At 35.7% G+C, this 14,898-nt stretch overlaps 1 protein-coding gene across 12 annotated transcripts in view; it reads right to left on the reverse strand.

Moving 5' to 3' along the window:
• rgs6 (regulator of G protein signaling 6) overlaps nt 1–14,898 on the reverse strand; it is an 89,906-nt gene that overhangs the window by 15,237 nt on the left and 59,771 nt on the right. For all 12 annotated transcript variants that reach the window (XM_077510849.1, XM_077510846.1, XM_077510847.1 and 9 more), the window contains 10 exons: nt 13,953–14,003; nt 12,717–12,823; nt 9,463–9,514; nt 8,934–8,998; nt 7,927–8,003; nt 7,463–7,544; nt 7,242–7,316; nt 6,310–6,411; nt 6,143–6,204; nt 4,850–4,960 (listed from right to left, as the gene is read on the reverse strand). In XM_077510849.1, the coding sequence (XP_077366975.1) occupies nt 4,850–4,960; nt 6,143–6,204; nt 6,310–6,411; nt 7,242–7,316; nt 7,463–7,544; nt 7,927–8,003; nt 8,934–8,998; nt 9,463–9,514; nt 12,717–12,823; nt 13,953–14,003 (784 nt within the window). The remainder of the gene's footprint in view (nt 1–4,849; nt 4,961–6,142; nt 6,205–6,309; nt 6,412–7,241; nt 7,317–7,462; nt 7,545–7,926; nt 8,004–8,933; nt 8,999–9,462; nt 9,515–12,716; nt 12,824–13,952; nt 14,004–14,898) is intronic.

Raw genomic sequence — 14,898 nt, forward strand, 5'->3', positions numbered from 1 at the left:
TTAAAAAAAAACAAAAAAAAACGTCTTACTATACATGGTCGTTTAAAAAAAAAAAAAAAACGTCTTACTGTACATGGTCATTTAAAAAAACAAAAACAATAAAAAACACCTTACTATACATGGTCGTTTAAAAAAAAAAAACACAAAAAAAAAAACGCCTTACTATACATGGTCGTTTAAAAAAAACAAAAAAAACGTCTTACTATACATGGTTGTTTTAAAAAAATATATAAAAAAAAAACGCCTTACTATACATGGTCGTTTAAAAAAAAAAAAAAAAAAGACTTATGGTGGTTTAAAAAAAAAAAAAAAAACGCCTTACTATACATGGCCGTTTAAAAAAAAAAAAAAAAAACGCCTTACTATACATGGTCGTTTAAAAACAAAAAAAAAACGCCTTACTATACATGGTCGTTTAAAAAAACAACAAAAAAAACGTCTTACTATACATGGTCGTTTAGAAAAAAAAAAAAAAAAAACGCCTTACTATACATGGTCGTTTTAAAAAAACAAAAAAAAAACAAAAAACGCCTTACTATACATAGTCGTTTAAAAAAAACAACAAAAAAAACGCCTTACTATACATTAGGGGTGTTAAAAAAAATCGATTCGGCGATATATCGCGATACTACATCGCTCGATTCTCGAATCGATTCAATCGGCAGAATCGATTTTTTTTTTTTTTTTTTTTTTTTTTTTAGGATTCACACCTTGAGCATGGAAGAATGTTATATGAACGGAACATTAAGCCTTAATATTTTATTTTAATGCTGTTCAAACATGAAACAGATTACAACCTCTATAAGACTGAAATTTCAGATAAATAAATAATAAATTTTCATATAAATCTTACACTCTACAAGCTTACTGATTAGTATTTTCTAAATTTGAATGAAAAAAAATCGCAACAATCGACTTATAAATTCGTATCGGGATTAATCGGTATCGAATCGAATCGTGACCTGTGAATCGTGATACGAATCGAATCGTCAGGTACTAGGCAATTCACACCCCTACTATACATGGTCGTTTAAAAAAAAAAAAAAACGTCTTACTATACATGGTCGTTTAAAAAACAAAAAAAAAGTCTTACTATACATGGTCGTTTAAAAAAAAAAAAAAACGTCCGACTATACATGGTCGTTAAAAAAAAAACAAAACAAAAAAACGTCTTACTATACATGGTTGTTTAAAAAAAAAAAAAACGTCTTACTATACATGGTGGCTTAAAAAAAAACCAACAAAAAACGCCTTACTATACATGGTCGTTTAAAAAAAAACAACAAAAAAAACGGCTTACTATACATGGTTGTTTAAAAAACAAAAAAAAACGTCCCACTGTACATGGTTGTTTGAAAAAAGAACAAAAAAAAAGTCTTACTATACATGGTGGTTTGAAAAAAAAACGTCTTACTATACATGGTCGTTTAAAAAAACAAAAACAAAAACAAAAAAAAAACACGCTTTACTATCCATGGTCGTTTAAAAACAAACAAACGCCTTACTATACATGGTCGTTTAGAAAAAAAAAAACAAAAAAAAACGTCTTACTATACATGGTCGTTTAAAAAAAAAAAAAAAAAACGCCTTACTATACATGGTCGTTTTAAAAAAACAAAAAAAAACAAAAACGTCTTACTATACATGGTCATTTAAAAAAACAAAAACAATAAAAAACACCTTACTATACATGGTCGTTTAAAAAAAAAAAACAAAAAAAAAAAAACGCCTTACTATACATGGTCGTTTAAAAAAAACAAAAAAAACGTCTTACTATACATGGTTGTTTAAAAAAAATATATAAAAAAAAAACGCCTTACTATACATGGTCGTTTAAAAAAAAAAAAAAAAAAGACTTATGGTGGTTTAAAAAAAAAAAAAAAAAACGCCTTACTATACATGGCCGTTTAAAAAAAAACAAAAAAAACGCCTTACTATACATGGTCGTTTAAAAACAAAAAAAAAACGCCTTACTATACATGGTCGTTTAAAAAAACAACAAAAAAAACGTCTTACTATACATGGTCGTTTAGAAAAAAAAAAAAAAAAAACGCCTTACTATACATGGTCGTTTTAAAAAAACAAAAAAAAAACAAAAAACGCCTTACTATACATAGTCGTTTAAAAAAAACAACAAAAAAAACGCCTTACTATACATTAGGGGTGTTAAAAAAAAATCGATTCGGCGATATATCGCGATACTACATCGCTCGATTATCGAATCGATTCAATCGGCAGAATCGATTTTTTTTTTTTTTTTTTTTTTTTTTTTTAGGATTCACACCTTGAGCATGGAAGAATGTTATATGAACGGAACATTAAGCCTTAATATTTTATTTTAATGCTGTTCAAACATGAAACAGATTACAACCTCTATAAGACTGAAATTTCAGATAAATAAATAATACATTTTCATATAAATCTTACACTCTACAAGCTTACTGATTAGTATTTTCTAAATTTGAATGAAAAAAAATCGCAACAATCGACTTATAAATTCGTATCGGGATTAATCGGTATCGAATCGAATCGTGACCTGTGAATCGTGATACGAATCGAATCGTCAGGTACTAGGCAATTCACACCCCTACTATACATGGTCGTTTAAAAAAAAAAAAAAACAACGTCTTACTATACATGGTCGTTTAAAAAACAAAAAAAAAGTCTTACTATACATGGTCGTTTAAAAAAAAAAAAAAACGTCCGACTATACATGGTCGTTAAAAAAACAAAAAAACAAAAAAACGTCTTACTATACATGGTTGTTTAAAAAAAAAAAAACGTCTTACTATACATGGTGGCTTAAAAAAAAACCAACAAAAAACGCCTTACTATACATGGTCGTTTAAAAAAAAACAAAAAAAAAAACGGCTTACTATACATGGTTGTTTAAAAAACAAAAAAAAACGTCCCACTGTACATGGTTGTTTGAAAAAAGAACAAAAAAAAAGTCTTACTATACATGGTGGTTTAAAAAAAAAACGTCTTACTATACATGGTCGTTTAAAAAAACAAAAACAAAAACAAAAAAAAAACACGCTTTACTATCCATGGTCGTTTAAAAACAAACAAACGCCTTACTATACATGGTCGTTTAGAAAAAAAAAAACAAAAAAAAACGTCTTACTATACATGGTCGTTTAAAAAAAAAAAAAAAAAACGCCTTACTATACATGGTCGTTTTAAAAAAACAAAAAAACAAAAAAACGTCTTACTATACATAGTCGTTTAAAAAACAAAAAAAACGTCTTACTATACATGGTCGTTTAAAAAACAAAAAAAACATCTTACTATACATGGTCGTTTTAAAAAACAAAAAAAACGTCTGACTATACATGGTCGTTAAAAAACAAACAAAAAAAACGTCTTACTATACATGGTTGTTTAAAAAAAAAAAAAACTCTTACTATATATGGTCGTTTAAAAAATAAATAAATAAATAAAAAAAATGCCTTACTATACATGGTTGTTTAAAATAAATAAATAAATAAAGCGCCTTACTATACAGTCGTTTTAAAAAAACAAACAAAAAAAACGCCTTCCTATACATGGTCGCTTAAAAAAAACAAAAAAAACAAAAACGCATTACTATACATGGTTGTTTAAAAAAAAAAAAAAAACGCTTTAGTATACATCGTCCTTTAAAAAAACGCCTTCCTATACATGGTCGCTTAAAAAAAAACAAAAAACGCATTACTATACATGGTCGTTTAAAAAAAAAAAAAAAAAAAAAAAAAAAAAAAACGGCTTACTATACATGGTCGTTTTAAAAAAAAAAAAAAAAAAAAAATGCCTTACTACACATGGTCGTTAGTGAATAGGTGGGTAACTGGGCGCAGACTGCGGGTGCAGTTCCATCCATCCATCCATTTTCTTGACCGCTTATTCCTCACAAGGGTTGCGGGTGCAGTTGTGGTGCAATATTTCGCGCTATTACCGGACGCAGCGCATTCTTAGTGAATATACCCCTTTGACATTGTCCTTTATTGTCTGCGCTCTGTGATTTGATTTCGATTGATTAATCAGAGAGACCTCTGAATTTCCTTCAGTGCTCCAGAGAAGAGCCAATTACTCAAAAGTAATTACCTGTAAATATCCCGCACGGAGCTTTATTGAGCTGTTAAATCTACTGCACTGGGCTCTTTTTATTGTGTCTCGCTGACACTCATTCACTGCAAAAAGCCACTCGATTACTTATTTAAACAACACGTCCGTTTTAAGTCAGCTCGCTGACAAGAATATGAAGATGTATTTGTATTGTGTGAGTGCATGTGCACTGCAGAGGCTGACTGCAAATAGATAAAAGCAAAATAAATCTGAAAATTCTGAAAAAAAAAAATAAATTCAAATGATTGCATAGGTCCAAGTCCACCCGAGGGGAGGTTTCCATGGAAGTTGATATGAAAAATAACCTGATTAATAATTTTTGGCAAGAAAAAAATTGTTCCCAAAATGAATTGAATGATCTTAACGTTTCTAATTTCTCATGGGAACAATGTGAATCTGGTGTGTTGAATTTCCCATTTGGGAATGAATGAGGAATTTTTGGTTGACAATGTTGAATTTGGAGGTTAGGGTTAACTATGAATTTTTGCAATGAGGAAAATAATAGGCTGCAAGGTGTAAAAACTAGGAATATGTAGAAATTTGAATGATGTGATTTGGATGGATAATGTGGAAGTAGATGCATGTCAAAATAAATGTAAGAAAAATAGGAATATTTTTGTTTGAATCCTGAACTTTTAACGTATTTTCATAAGTTGTTTTTTTTCTAAATACCCAAGCAAAACTCCCCACAGAAAGTTTTTTACACACTGGAACAGATGGTGAAAAAGCTTTTTGAGTGTACCTGGCCTCCAGGTCCCAATAGGATTGGTCATCACCGGTCCAGGGATTAGACGGCTCCTGTGGCGTCACCAAGGGGTCGTACTCCAAGTACTGCTCAGTGTAGCTTATCAGACTGACACAGACATCACACAAGACGAAAGAGCAAACATTGCTAACATGTCATAGTGGTCATTCAGGTCTTACTATAGACAGGTGCAGTGATTTTCAAAGAGCAGTACCAGTAGCCTCAATTTGTGAAAAAGTACAAACATTCAATGATTTTTTTTTTTTTTATCTGAGTAAATAATTACACAAAAAAACTAACATACTGGATTTTCCTGAGAAAAGAATACAGTATGACTTGTCATGAATGCTCATGATTGATATCGTATGGCAAGTTATTTCACGGGTTAAGGCTCCAAATATGTGCTCTGTGAAGCACCAATTAACGCAGCCCAATGATCCATGTCAGCAGGTTAAACGGTCAAGGAGGCGCTGTGGTGGAAGTGGACCCCTCGTGCCGCCAGTAATGACAGTTTTGCTGCTCTGCTAGAAGGTAATGACTGTGCCCGATGACTCGAGGGAGGGGACGGAAGACGCAGTGCTTGCAGGGAGGCATAAGCAGCCATTATGGGAGCCGGAGTGTCAGACGCATGAAGGCAAAAATTGTTATTTTAGTTTGATTGTAAGCAGTGTTGCGCTCAAACTTCCCTCCATCCTTTTTCTATAGCATGTATCCCAACTGATGTGTGTGAGAAGCGGTGTGCACCTTGGACTAGTTCCCAGCCACTTGCTATTCCATTGTAAAGGAAGACTTTCTGAAGAAGTAGCCAAACAGAAATCACGTCACATCACGATTGTTGCAAATCAGGTGCACACAAAATATAGCCTTTGTCGGTCTTAACTCTATCTTAACACGAAGGGCGCTGGACCAGAAAGACAAACCTTCCTAGGTTAGCTTAGCGCTAGCTAGCTAGAATGACAAGCACAACATGGTTAAATGGTAAATATATATACAGTGTCTCTCTCTCTCTCTCTCTCTCTCTATATATATATATATATATATATATATATATATATATATATATATATATATATATATATATATATATATATATATATATATATATATAGAGAGAGAGAGAGAGAGAGAGAGAGAGAGAGAGAGAGAGAGAGAGAGAGAGAGAGAGAGAGAGAGAGAGAGAGAGGAGAGAGAGAGAGAGAGAGAGAGAGAGAGAGAGAGAGAGAGAGAGAGAGAGAGAGAGAGAGAGAGAGAGAGAGAGAGAGGAGAATATAGAAATATATATGTTTTTACCTTTCAGCAACTTTGGACATTTTCATACAGTGTCGATCGAGCTGAGCGTTCAGGAATAAGATCTGCAAATGTAAAAAAATAAATAGAAAGAACACACATGACTTGAGTTATTAGTTTATCATAGTTTGTTCACCATCTGTGAGAGATTGCAATAGTGTACTGTTTACCTCTTTCTCCACATCCTCCTTGGTTCCCTTCCTGGAGTGGTGAGAGGGAGTATGGATCGGACTCCGTGACTGGGTGCCCTCCTCTGCCAAACCGTACACCGACTGGCCCCATTGGGGGATGAAGACGAGCATGTAGGAAACGGGAGGAACACATTTCAATTTGATTCTTACAGTGCAGCATCATATAAATGGAATCGCTTGTTTTATATTTAGATTTTTTAATTTAATTTAATTTTTTTAAGATATACTAATCAAAATACGTATACAGTATTTTTTACTTGTGTTTTTAATATTATCCAGGAATGCCGGAAACTTCTTCAAACAGAAAACACTACCTAATAAATGTTTTTTTTCTTTCATTTTCTTTTCATTTTTCAAACTAGTGTAATGAAAAACATTCGTTCCAAGGTCAAACTGTGGCCGTCGTAAAAAACTTTATTAACTGTGTAAGAAATGCTTTGCAAAAGGGGACATTTGGGGAAAGTGATTTTATTAAAAAAAATACTTGCTTACTAATCAAGTGTGAAATGAAAACAACAAATATGTACATTTGAACTTCTGCACCACTGGTCCAGTTTGTGTTTGGTTAAGAAGAAGTCGAGAACAATAAAAAACATTTATTGTTTTTGTTTTGTTTTTTGTTTTTTGAGGGTGGGTGTTTTTATCTTGTTTTGTTTTTTTACACGTACTGGTAGTGATTTTGAAGCTAGATAACACTTTGTCAACAGCACAAAGTAAGCAAAATACCTCAATATTTTTGTAGTTGACACTTAAAATTATTACTGGATTTACTTTTTTCGTATTGTAACTTTGTCAAGTAACTGTCGTCAGCTCACTTCACCAAGAGGTGCCACGCGTTAGAGTAACATTATTCTCTGCGACCTGCCCAAAATGGGTGCAAAAGCCCATTTTCACATGTTCAGGTGCGGTACCTTCTTAACTCGATGAGGATTCTTCATGCGTCTGCATTTCCTGATGTCCATCTCTGTGGTGTTCACACATCCAGGCTGTGGAATAAAACACAGAACCTTGCGGGTCAACATTAGAACTTTCCTCATGTCGTGCAGCAAGGGGGGGGAGGGGGACTGAAAGGAGGCGGTGTGCGATAAGGTGTGCAGCAGCATCAATCTCCCGCGTGCGTGCCGAGGCTTACCACGGGCCGGTGGACATCCCAGAAGGCTCTCTCCTGGCTGTCAAGGATTTTCCTCTCGGTTTTATCTTTTTTTCTGTCAATCCTGCGCAGGAGATCAGTCGGGGTGAGAAATACAACTCCAAGCTGTTTTGCTATCAGCACTCGACGAGGGGCGCGAATCACCACTTGAAGGTTGTGGAGGTTATCAAGTCCCAGGGGGATGTTAGGCTAATGACAGTTGCAGTACTATAGTTTCTCCCTTTTTCAGTTTTTTTTTTTCAATTAAAATCAATAAATGTAATTAAATAATTGCACAATGATTACGATTGAATGTTTGTGAGGAGCACCATCAATTTCACCAAATTGCAATCCAGAGCAAACACAATCCTTGTAATATAATCTAAGGAAAGATTCACACCAACTTAAATGATGTCATTGCCTTTGTTTTCGTTCACCTTGTTGCCGTAGTTACAGATCCCACTTACTTGACCTGGGCCTCAGCCTGCATGTAGATGAACTCCCACTTCCTGGCGAAGGCTCTCTGGAGCCTAGCGAGGTTCTCCTGTCCAATAAAATTGGTATTGTTATGTCAAAGACAAAAAAATAAATAAATAAATCTTGTTTAAATGAGGCTTAGTTGATTCATAAAAACTACTTAGAAGTGACTGGAACTGTGGAAGTTAAGAACCGTGGCAAAATCTTACCTACAATGTGCGAGACTTACAAAAACTTAAAAAAATAAAAATAAAAAAATCTCATGTTTGTCTGCTAATAATAAAACCATTTAACTCATGTTTTGTTGTGTGTCAATTTGGAAACTAGAAAAAAAAAAGGGGGGGGGGGGCTCAACTGTCTGCTGGTCTTTGTTTTTTCCTCAGCAAAATGAAATAAACACAGCATGCCATTGTAAAGTTCTGGGTGGGAACTTCCACTGGTTCTTGTATCTTAATGTTCACGATATTATACTAACAGTAATAACCAGACGGCTGCATTTTCTCAGTTGAACTGTTTACTAGATGCCAGAAAGATCGACGACACAGCTGCGGAGCCCTCTTCTTAGTATGCGGAAGAGGAACTGATCTATTCAGAATCGTCCCTGCACTTATACTGTCTAGGTCACCCGCCCACATGGGCCAACGGCTCAGCCTCCCCATGTGAGAATGTGTGGCCTGAACTGGTTTTTACTGGATACGTATGTCAGAATGCAGACAAATAGAAAGGCGCCAAGCAAGGACAAATAACAGCGACACAACGGCCTAGCTCAAGTCATCTATCTAGTCACGAAGAGCCCTAATCTAACATCACATTGACCCATGACCATTATTAAGAATCAAACAACAGGAGGGCTACAAGTTGGACTCGTCTGTGATATTCTATTCACATTTATGTCACCGTCCCATCCACTGGACTGTGACATTTCAGAGGTTATTTGTAGCCCACGCTGGATAAAGGATCAATAAATAATAGGTTGGAGGACATATTTGGCACCTACCGCCTCGTAATCCGCCAGCTCCAGCCTGGTCTTATTCTGCATGGTCCGTTTGCACAGATAGATGGCTGCGGGACACACATGGATGATTGCAACAATGAAGAAGCATTTTTTTTTTTTCCCAGTGTACACATCCATCCAATCATCCATGCATTGAATGCAATCAATCCTCTTCTATTACATTTGCCGGTGTCACGTTTTGAATGATTAGAAATCTCTGCCATCCCTGCTTTTTTCTTCTTTCTTCTAGCTTGTACTCACCAATTATTCCATATATTTAAAAACAAATAAAATGTCAAAATGTACCGTGCCAGTCGATTCCTGATATCTGTCCCCACACTGAGACACAAACAACAGAATAAATGAACCAAAGTGTTTGCTGTTTCTTTATCAGGATTACAGACATTAAATTATTTTACCATGTTTTTCCAAGACGCTCATTAAAGTTTGTGAGAGCAGGCAGTCAAATCATTCACACCGTCACGCATCACAATAAAAACTGCAGTTGTTACTGTCATAAAAGTATTTTTACCATAGTCTGTGTTTTCGGGTTCCCAACAATTAGACGGCCAGAAATATGGTGCCTGTGGAAGAATAAAAAGCAAATTAGGGAGGCAAACAATCACCAGTGGGATGTAATTCTTGACATTTTATATTACACTTAAGTAGACAAACTTTTTGTTTTATTTTTGAACTCGTATTTGTTGTGGAATGTAGAGTTCTAAATGAAGAAATCCCCTTGAACCCATCAGGGCAAATGACTGACATGGGTTCAACAAAAAGTATTTTCAATTTGCTACAATGAAATGGTGAGACTTAAATTGATTTGTTTAAATAGTGCTAAATATTTATTTATCTATTTATTTATTTTAAATAGGGCTAAATATTTATTTTATTTATTTATGTATTTATTTACTTATTTATTTTAAATAAGGGTAAATAAATAATTAAATATTTATTTATTTATTTATTTATTTTAAATAGGGCTGAATAAATAATAATTTAATAATATTTATTTATATAATATTATTGAATGTCATAATAATTTAAATTGCCACCCAAACTTATGATAAATAGTACTGTTCTTGTTCTTGTTTTTTTGGAAAGGCCCAAACAGATCCGAGACTTAAATCTGAAGAGTTACTGTAATTAAAGACAGCTTTTCACACATGATTCACATTTGAAAATCCTGCATTCATCAGGCATCTATAGACATTTTTTGCCCACATAAAAACTTTTACTCATCCGATAAGGCCAACAAAATAGTTGAATAGCTTTTCTAAATGCCACGCTGTGTGTTTTTGAGCAAACCATGGTCAAAACATTGCACTTTCCAAACTTTTGTACAAATTTGACTTTTTTTTTTTTTTTTTGGCAAAGTGAAAGCGTGCAGAGATTGCCTGGCGGTGCTTTCTGTGCTGAATGTGTGCGCTGATCAAAATATTTTCCCTATCTAAATTGAAGCCATTCAAAATAGCTGACTCCAAATCTTCCCCGTATGAGAGGCATCCCGGGGATTTGCAGAGGCGAGGGAACATTGCAGCAGCACAATAAAATGAGAGACAGTGAAAAGCGCAGGATGCACAATGGAAAGAAAGCCGGCAGTCAGAGAATAAACAGTCTTCCGACTGTTTTGTTTTGACATGGCACGTAGGCTCTTCTTGAAATTCCACGTCAATTATAATTGGGCCGTATTTTCTGCACGGGTGGTTTTGCGCTTTTCTGTGCCAGCAAAATGAAATAAACAGTGATTATCCCTCTGCTAACCTCTCCCACCTCTTCACTTCTCCCGTCGTGCCTAGCACTTCACTTTGAAGGCAAGGTCAAAGAACAGCGATGTTCACCGCCGTCTGCTTTAATTAAATGCCCGCCGGCGAGTCGGCCCTTGCCGGCGAGTCAAAAGCAAACGCGACGATGCTACACAAAGATGGTTGTAATCTTTCCACGCGCCGCCTTTCCTGCTGAGGAGTATTGTTTCATTTTTTTATTAGGACTTTCAGGAGAAAACGCCGTGGCGTAATTAACACAACTTCAATAACAATATTTGCAGATCATGAAAAACGAGAGCAATATCGGCACTCATTTATCCTCCTTTTGTCCCTGATGTGACTGGTTTACTCCAAGTAAGTCAACTCAAACGCAAACCAAACGCTCCTTGCGCGATTGATGAATATTTGAACAGATCACCATTCATTTTTAATAAGGTCACTGGATCCTAACATAGAAGCGGGGATGAATAGAAGCTGGAAATGGTGGACAGAGTGTTTCATCACCCGGCACGAGAGGGTCTAATTCGATGCTAACTAGGGATGTAACGATAATGGCAATATCGTGATATCGTGATATTAAAACTGCCACAATATCGCCGTCGTCATGTTCACAATATTTAAAATGAACACATCTGTTCAAAAAGTCAGGTTGATTTCCATTTGTGCCGTTCTAGCACCCTCTAGTGACTAGTTTATTAGTGCAACTTAATTTTATTAGGAATGTTTCGGCCTTCTATGTTTAAAATCTATGCTAATTGTCAGATAAAGGGTAACCTAATTTGCTTGTGAAGCGATCAATGTGTGCTTGCATTGCCTCAATATTGTTATTAGAGATTGTAGGTGGTTTATATGCATTGCTGTTATGTACAAAAGCACAATATTGTATTTTATTTTTTATTTTTTATTTTTTACAATATTGTGATCTTTTTTAAATATCGCCAACCCCCCCACAATATCGTGATGATTATCGTATCGTGACCTTCATATCGTGATAATATATCGGGATGTTTGGATATTGTTACATCCCGAATGGTAACCATGCTAATCTTCATAGCTAGCTGATTGATTAACAGGGATTGATTCTGATATTCTGGACAGAGAAGACGGATGCTTTGAAACTGTGATGAAGGAAGCTATCTCCATTAAAATTGAAGCTAGGGATAGACATGGTTGGCGATATTTAAAAAAGATCACATTATAAAAAAAATAAATAAAAAAAGAGCTCATACTTAAAAAAAAAAAAAAAAAGTACAATATTGTGCTTTTGTACATAACAGCAATGCAATATTACAATATTGTGGCACTTATTGATCGCTTCACAAGCAAATTCGGTTCCCCTTCATCTGACAATTAGCATAGATTTTAAACATAGAAGGCCAAAACATCCCTAATGAAAATTAAATTGCACTAATAAACTAGCCACTAGAGGGTGCTAGAACTGCACAAATGGAAATCAACCTGACTTTTTTTAACAGATGTGTTCGTTTTAAATATTGTGAACATGACGACGAGGATATTGTGGCAGTTTTAATATCACGATATTGCCCTTATCGTTACATCCTTAATATCTATGGTGTGAAAAAGTTTTTAACCTGGATTTCAAAGCATTTACAATTGGGGATGACTTGCATTCTGTGGGCATCTTAATTCCATTTGCATGCAGCATAACAACTAAATGCTCATTCACTGTGTTTACTTTGAGCTCTACTAATTGACTCATTTAACTGCTTTTTCTTCTTCAGGATTTGTGACTAAATATGCAACCTTTTGCACACGTATAGCCCAAACGCAAAGCTATTTCTGAATTGTAGTTTTTTTTTTTTTTGCATCATCCTGCTGCTAAACTAACAAAAGCAAGGCACGGCACACTCCCACTAGTCGAACAATCCACACATTTGTGTGTCAAATATTTTCAAGTAGAGCGCAGTTGGGATGCAACACTTTTTGTGCTGATTTGGATTTTCTGCTGGCAAAAAGAAAAGTTGAACCTTTACATAATCGGTACTCTCGTGCTTACCTGAAAACGATAGAAGGTGCCATCATCCTTAAGGGAGAGGACATGGTCAGAGATGGGGAAGAAGTAACCCTGTGCTGCAATGAGGCTTCCGATGTGCATGGCCTCAGCTAAGCAAGAAATGGAAGAACGCATACGGATGGATCACAGCGGGTTCTCCCACAACATGAGCCTTGAGGTATTTGCGATAAAGTACTCTACTGAGATGGTTGTGAAATAAAATTGGGATGATAACTTACGATGGTGAACACTCAGGACAAACAAGTAGCCTGGAGACTAAAACTTCTCGTGAGACTATAGCTTTTATTTCTGACATTTACATGTTGTGACTCAATGACCAGTCTGTGGGATTCCACCACGAAAACAGCTCTCCCACTATGCAGCCTCTATGCAGGTTCACAATTTTTAACAGTCGTTACAAAATTGAGTTAAAAAATTCAGCTGTCAGAATGTGTGACCAAGTGTTTAAAATAAGTCAGGGTTTGAAAGGAGGATTCGGCCTTCAGGCAAGGTCAAGATTTTTAACAGCTGGCACAAAATTGAATTGAAAAATTCAGCTGTCAGGATGTGTGACCAAGGGTTTTCAAAGTGTCAGTTTCAAAAGAGGGTTTGGCATCCATGCAGGGTCACAATTTTTAACAGCCGTTACAAAATTCAGTTGAAAAACTCAGCTGTCAGAATGTGTGACCAAGTGTTTTAAAGAAGTCAGGGTTTGAAAGGAGGACTCGGCTTTCATGCAGAGTCAAGATTTTTTAACAGTTGGCAAAAAAATAAGTTGAAAAATTCAGCTGTCAGAATGTGTGACCAAGGGTTTTCAAAGTGTCAGACTTTCAAAGGAAGGTTTGGCATCCATGCAGGATCACGATTTTCAACGGCTGTAACAAAATTCGGTTGAAAAATTCAGGTGTCAGAATGTGTAACCTCGGGTTTTAGAGGCGTCAGGGTTTCAAAGGGCGGTTTAGCTTTCATGCAAGGTCACGATTTTTAGCAGCTGTTACAAAATTCAGGTGAAAAATTCAGTTGTCAGAATGTGTGACCTCAGGAGTCAAGGTTTCAAAGCAGTTTGGCTTCCATGCAGGGTCAAACTTGAGTTGAAAAACTCAGCTGTCATAATGTGCGACCTTGTGTGTTAAAGGAGTCAAGGGTTTCAAAGTAAGGTTCAAATGAGAGTTGGGCTTCCATGCATTGTCATGATTTTCAACATTTACAGTTACAGTTGAAAAATCCAGCTACTCCTACCTGGGTCTTCGATAGCAAGGTTCTTCATCATCCACTGTACAATGTCTGTACCTGTGTCAGATCAGACAAATATGCACTCTGTTATTTGGTACAATTTTAAACAACAGCTCTTGTGACTCCAAAGACTACTTACAAAATGTCAAAATAAAGACAGAAAAACAAGATAACGGTTTGCAAAAAAAAAGTCACATTGGAGGGGTGTACTGCTCAACACTGGCTATTATTTCACGCCTCTTCTTCTACCGCTCTGTGTGTTCCCAGAGGCGCCGCTGTTATATTTTCCATCATTTATGACTTTCATTGCCCGAGGCACCCATCGGGAAACAATCGTGCGCCTCCATCCGCGACGGCAGTAAATGCTAGTTTATTGATATGATCTGCTTATAAGGGTAATACATTTTCCATATGCGCAAGGAGTCAGACAAAAAGAGGGATGCTAATGGCTTTTTGTCATCGCCATTTGTTTGGGGGAGTCACAGACACCACATTGCTGCACATTTACTGCTTGACACCACGACAGCTGGCAGGCATCGCTCCCTACATGTCGCATCCGTGTACAACATGCAACAATTATTATACTTAAAATTTTTGATGTGTTGGAACTTGGAAATGACACCAACACAGTCAATATGTGAAGTAATTTGTGAAATAAATGTAAAAACTTGAAATACAAATTTCCTGCGATTGGCTGGCAACCAGTTCAGGGTGTACCCCGCCGACTGCCCATAGCCAGCTGGGATAGGCTCCAACACCCCCTGTGACCCTTGTGAGGAGCAACCGGTTCAGAAAATGGATGGAGGGAAATCCATATTTCACAAATAAATTTGTGAAACAAAATTAATTATAAATTAGTTAAAATAATTTCCTCAATCCAAACTCTTAACAGGTATGGCGAATTCAAATATCATGTATCTTGTATCATAAAGAACAAACTACTGAATTTCAG

The sequence above is a fragment of the Festucalex cinctus genome, chromosome 21 (genome assembly GCF_051991245.1).
Source record: "Festucalex cinctus isolate MCC-2025b chromosome 21, RoL_Fcin_1.0, whole genome shotgun sequence".
Lineage (NCBI taxonomy): Eukaryota > Metazoa > Chordata > Actinopteri > Syngnathiformes > Syngnathidae > Festucalex > Festucalex cinctus.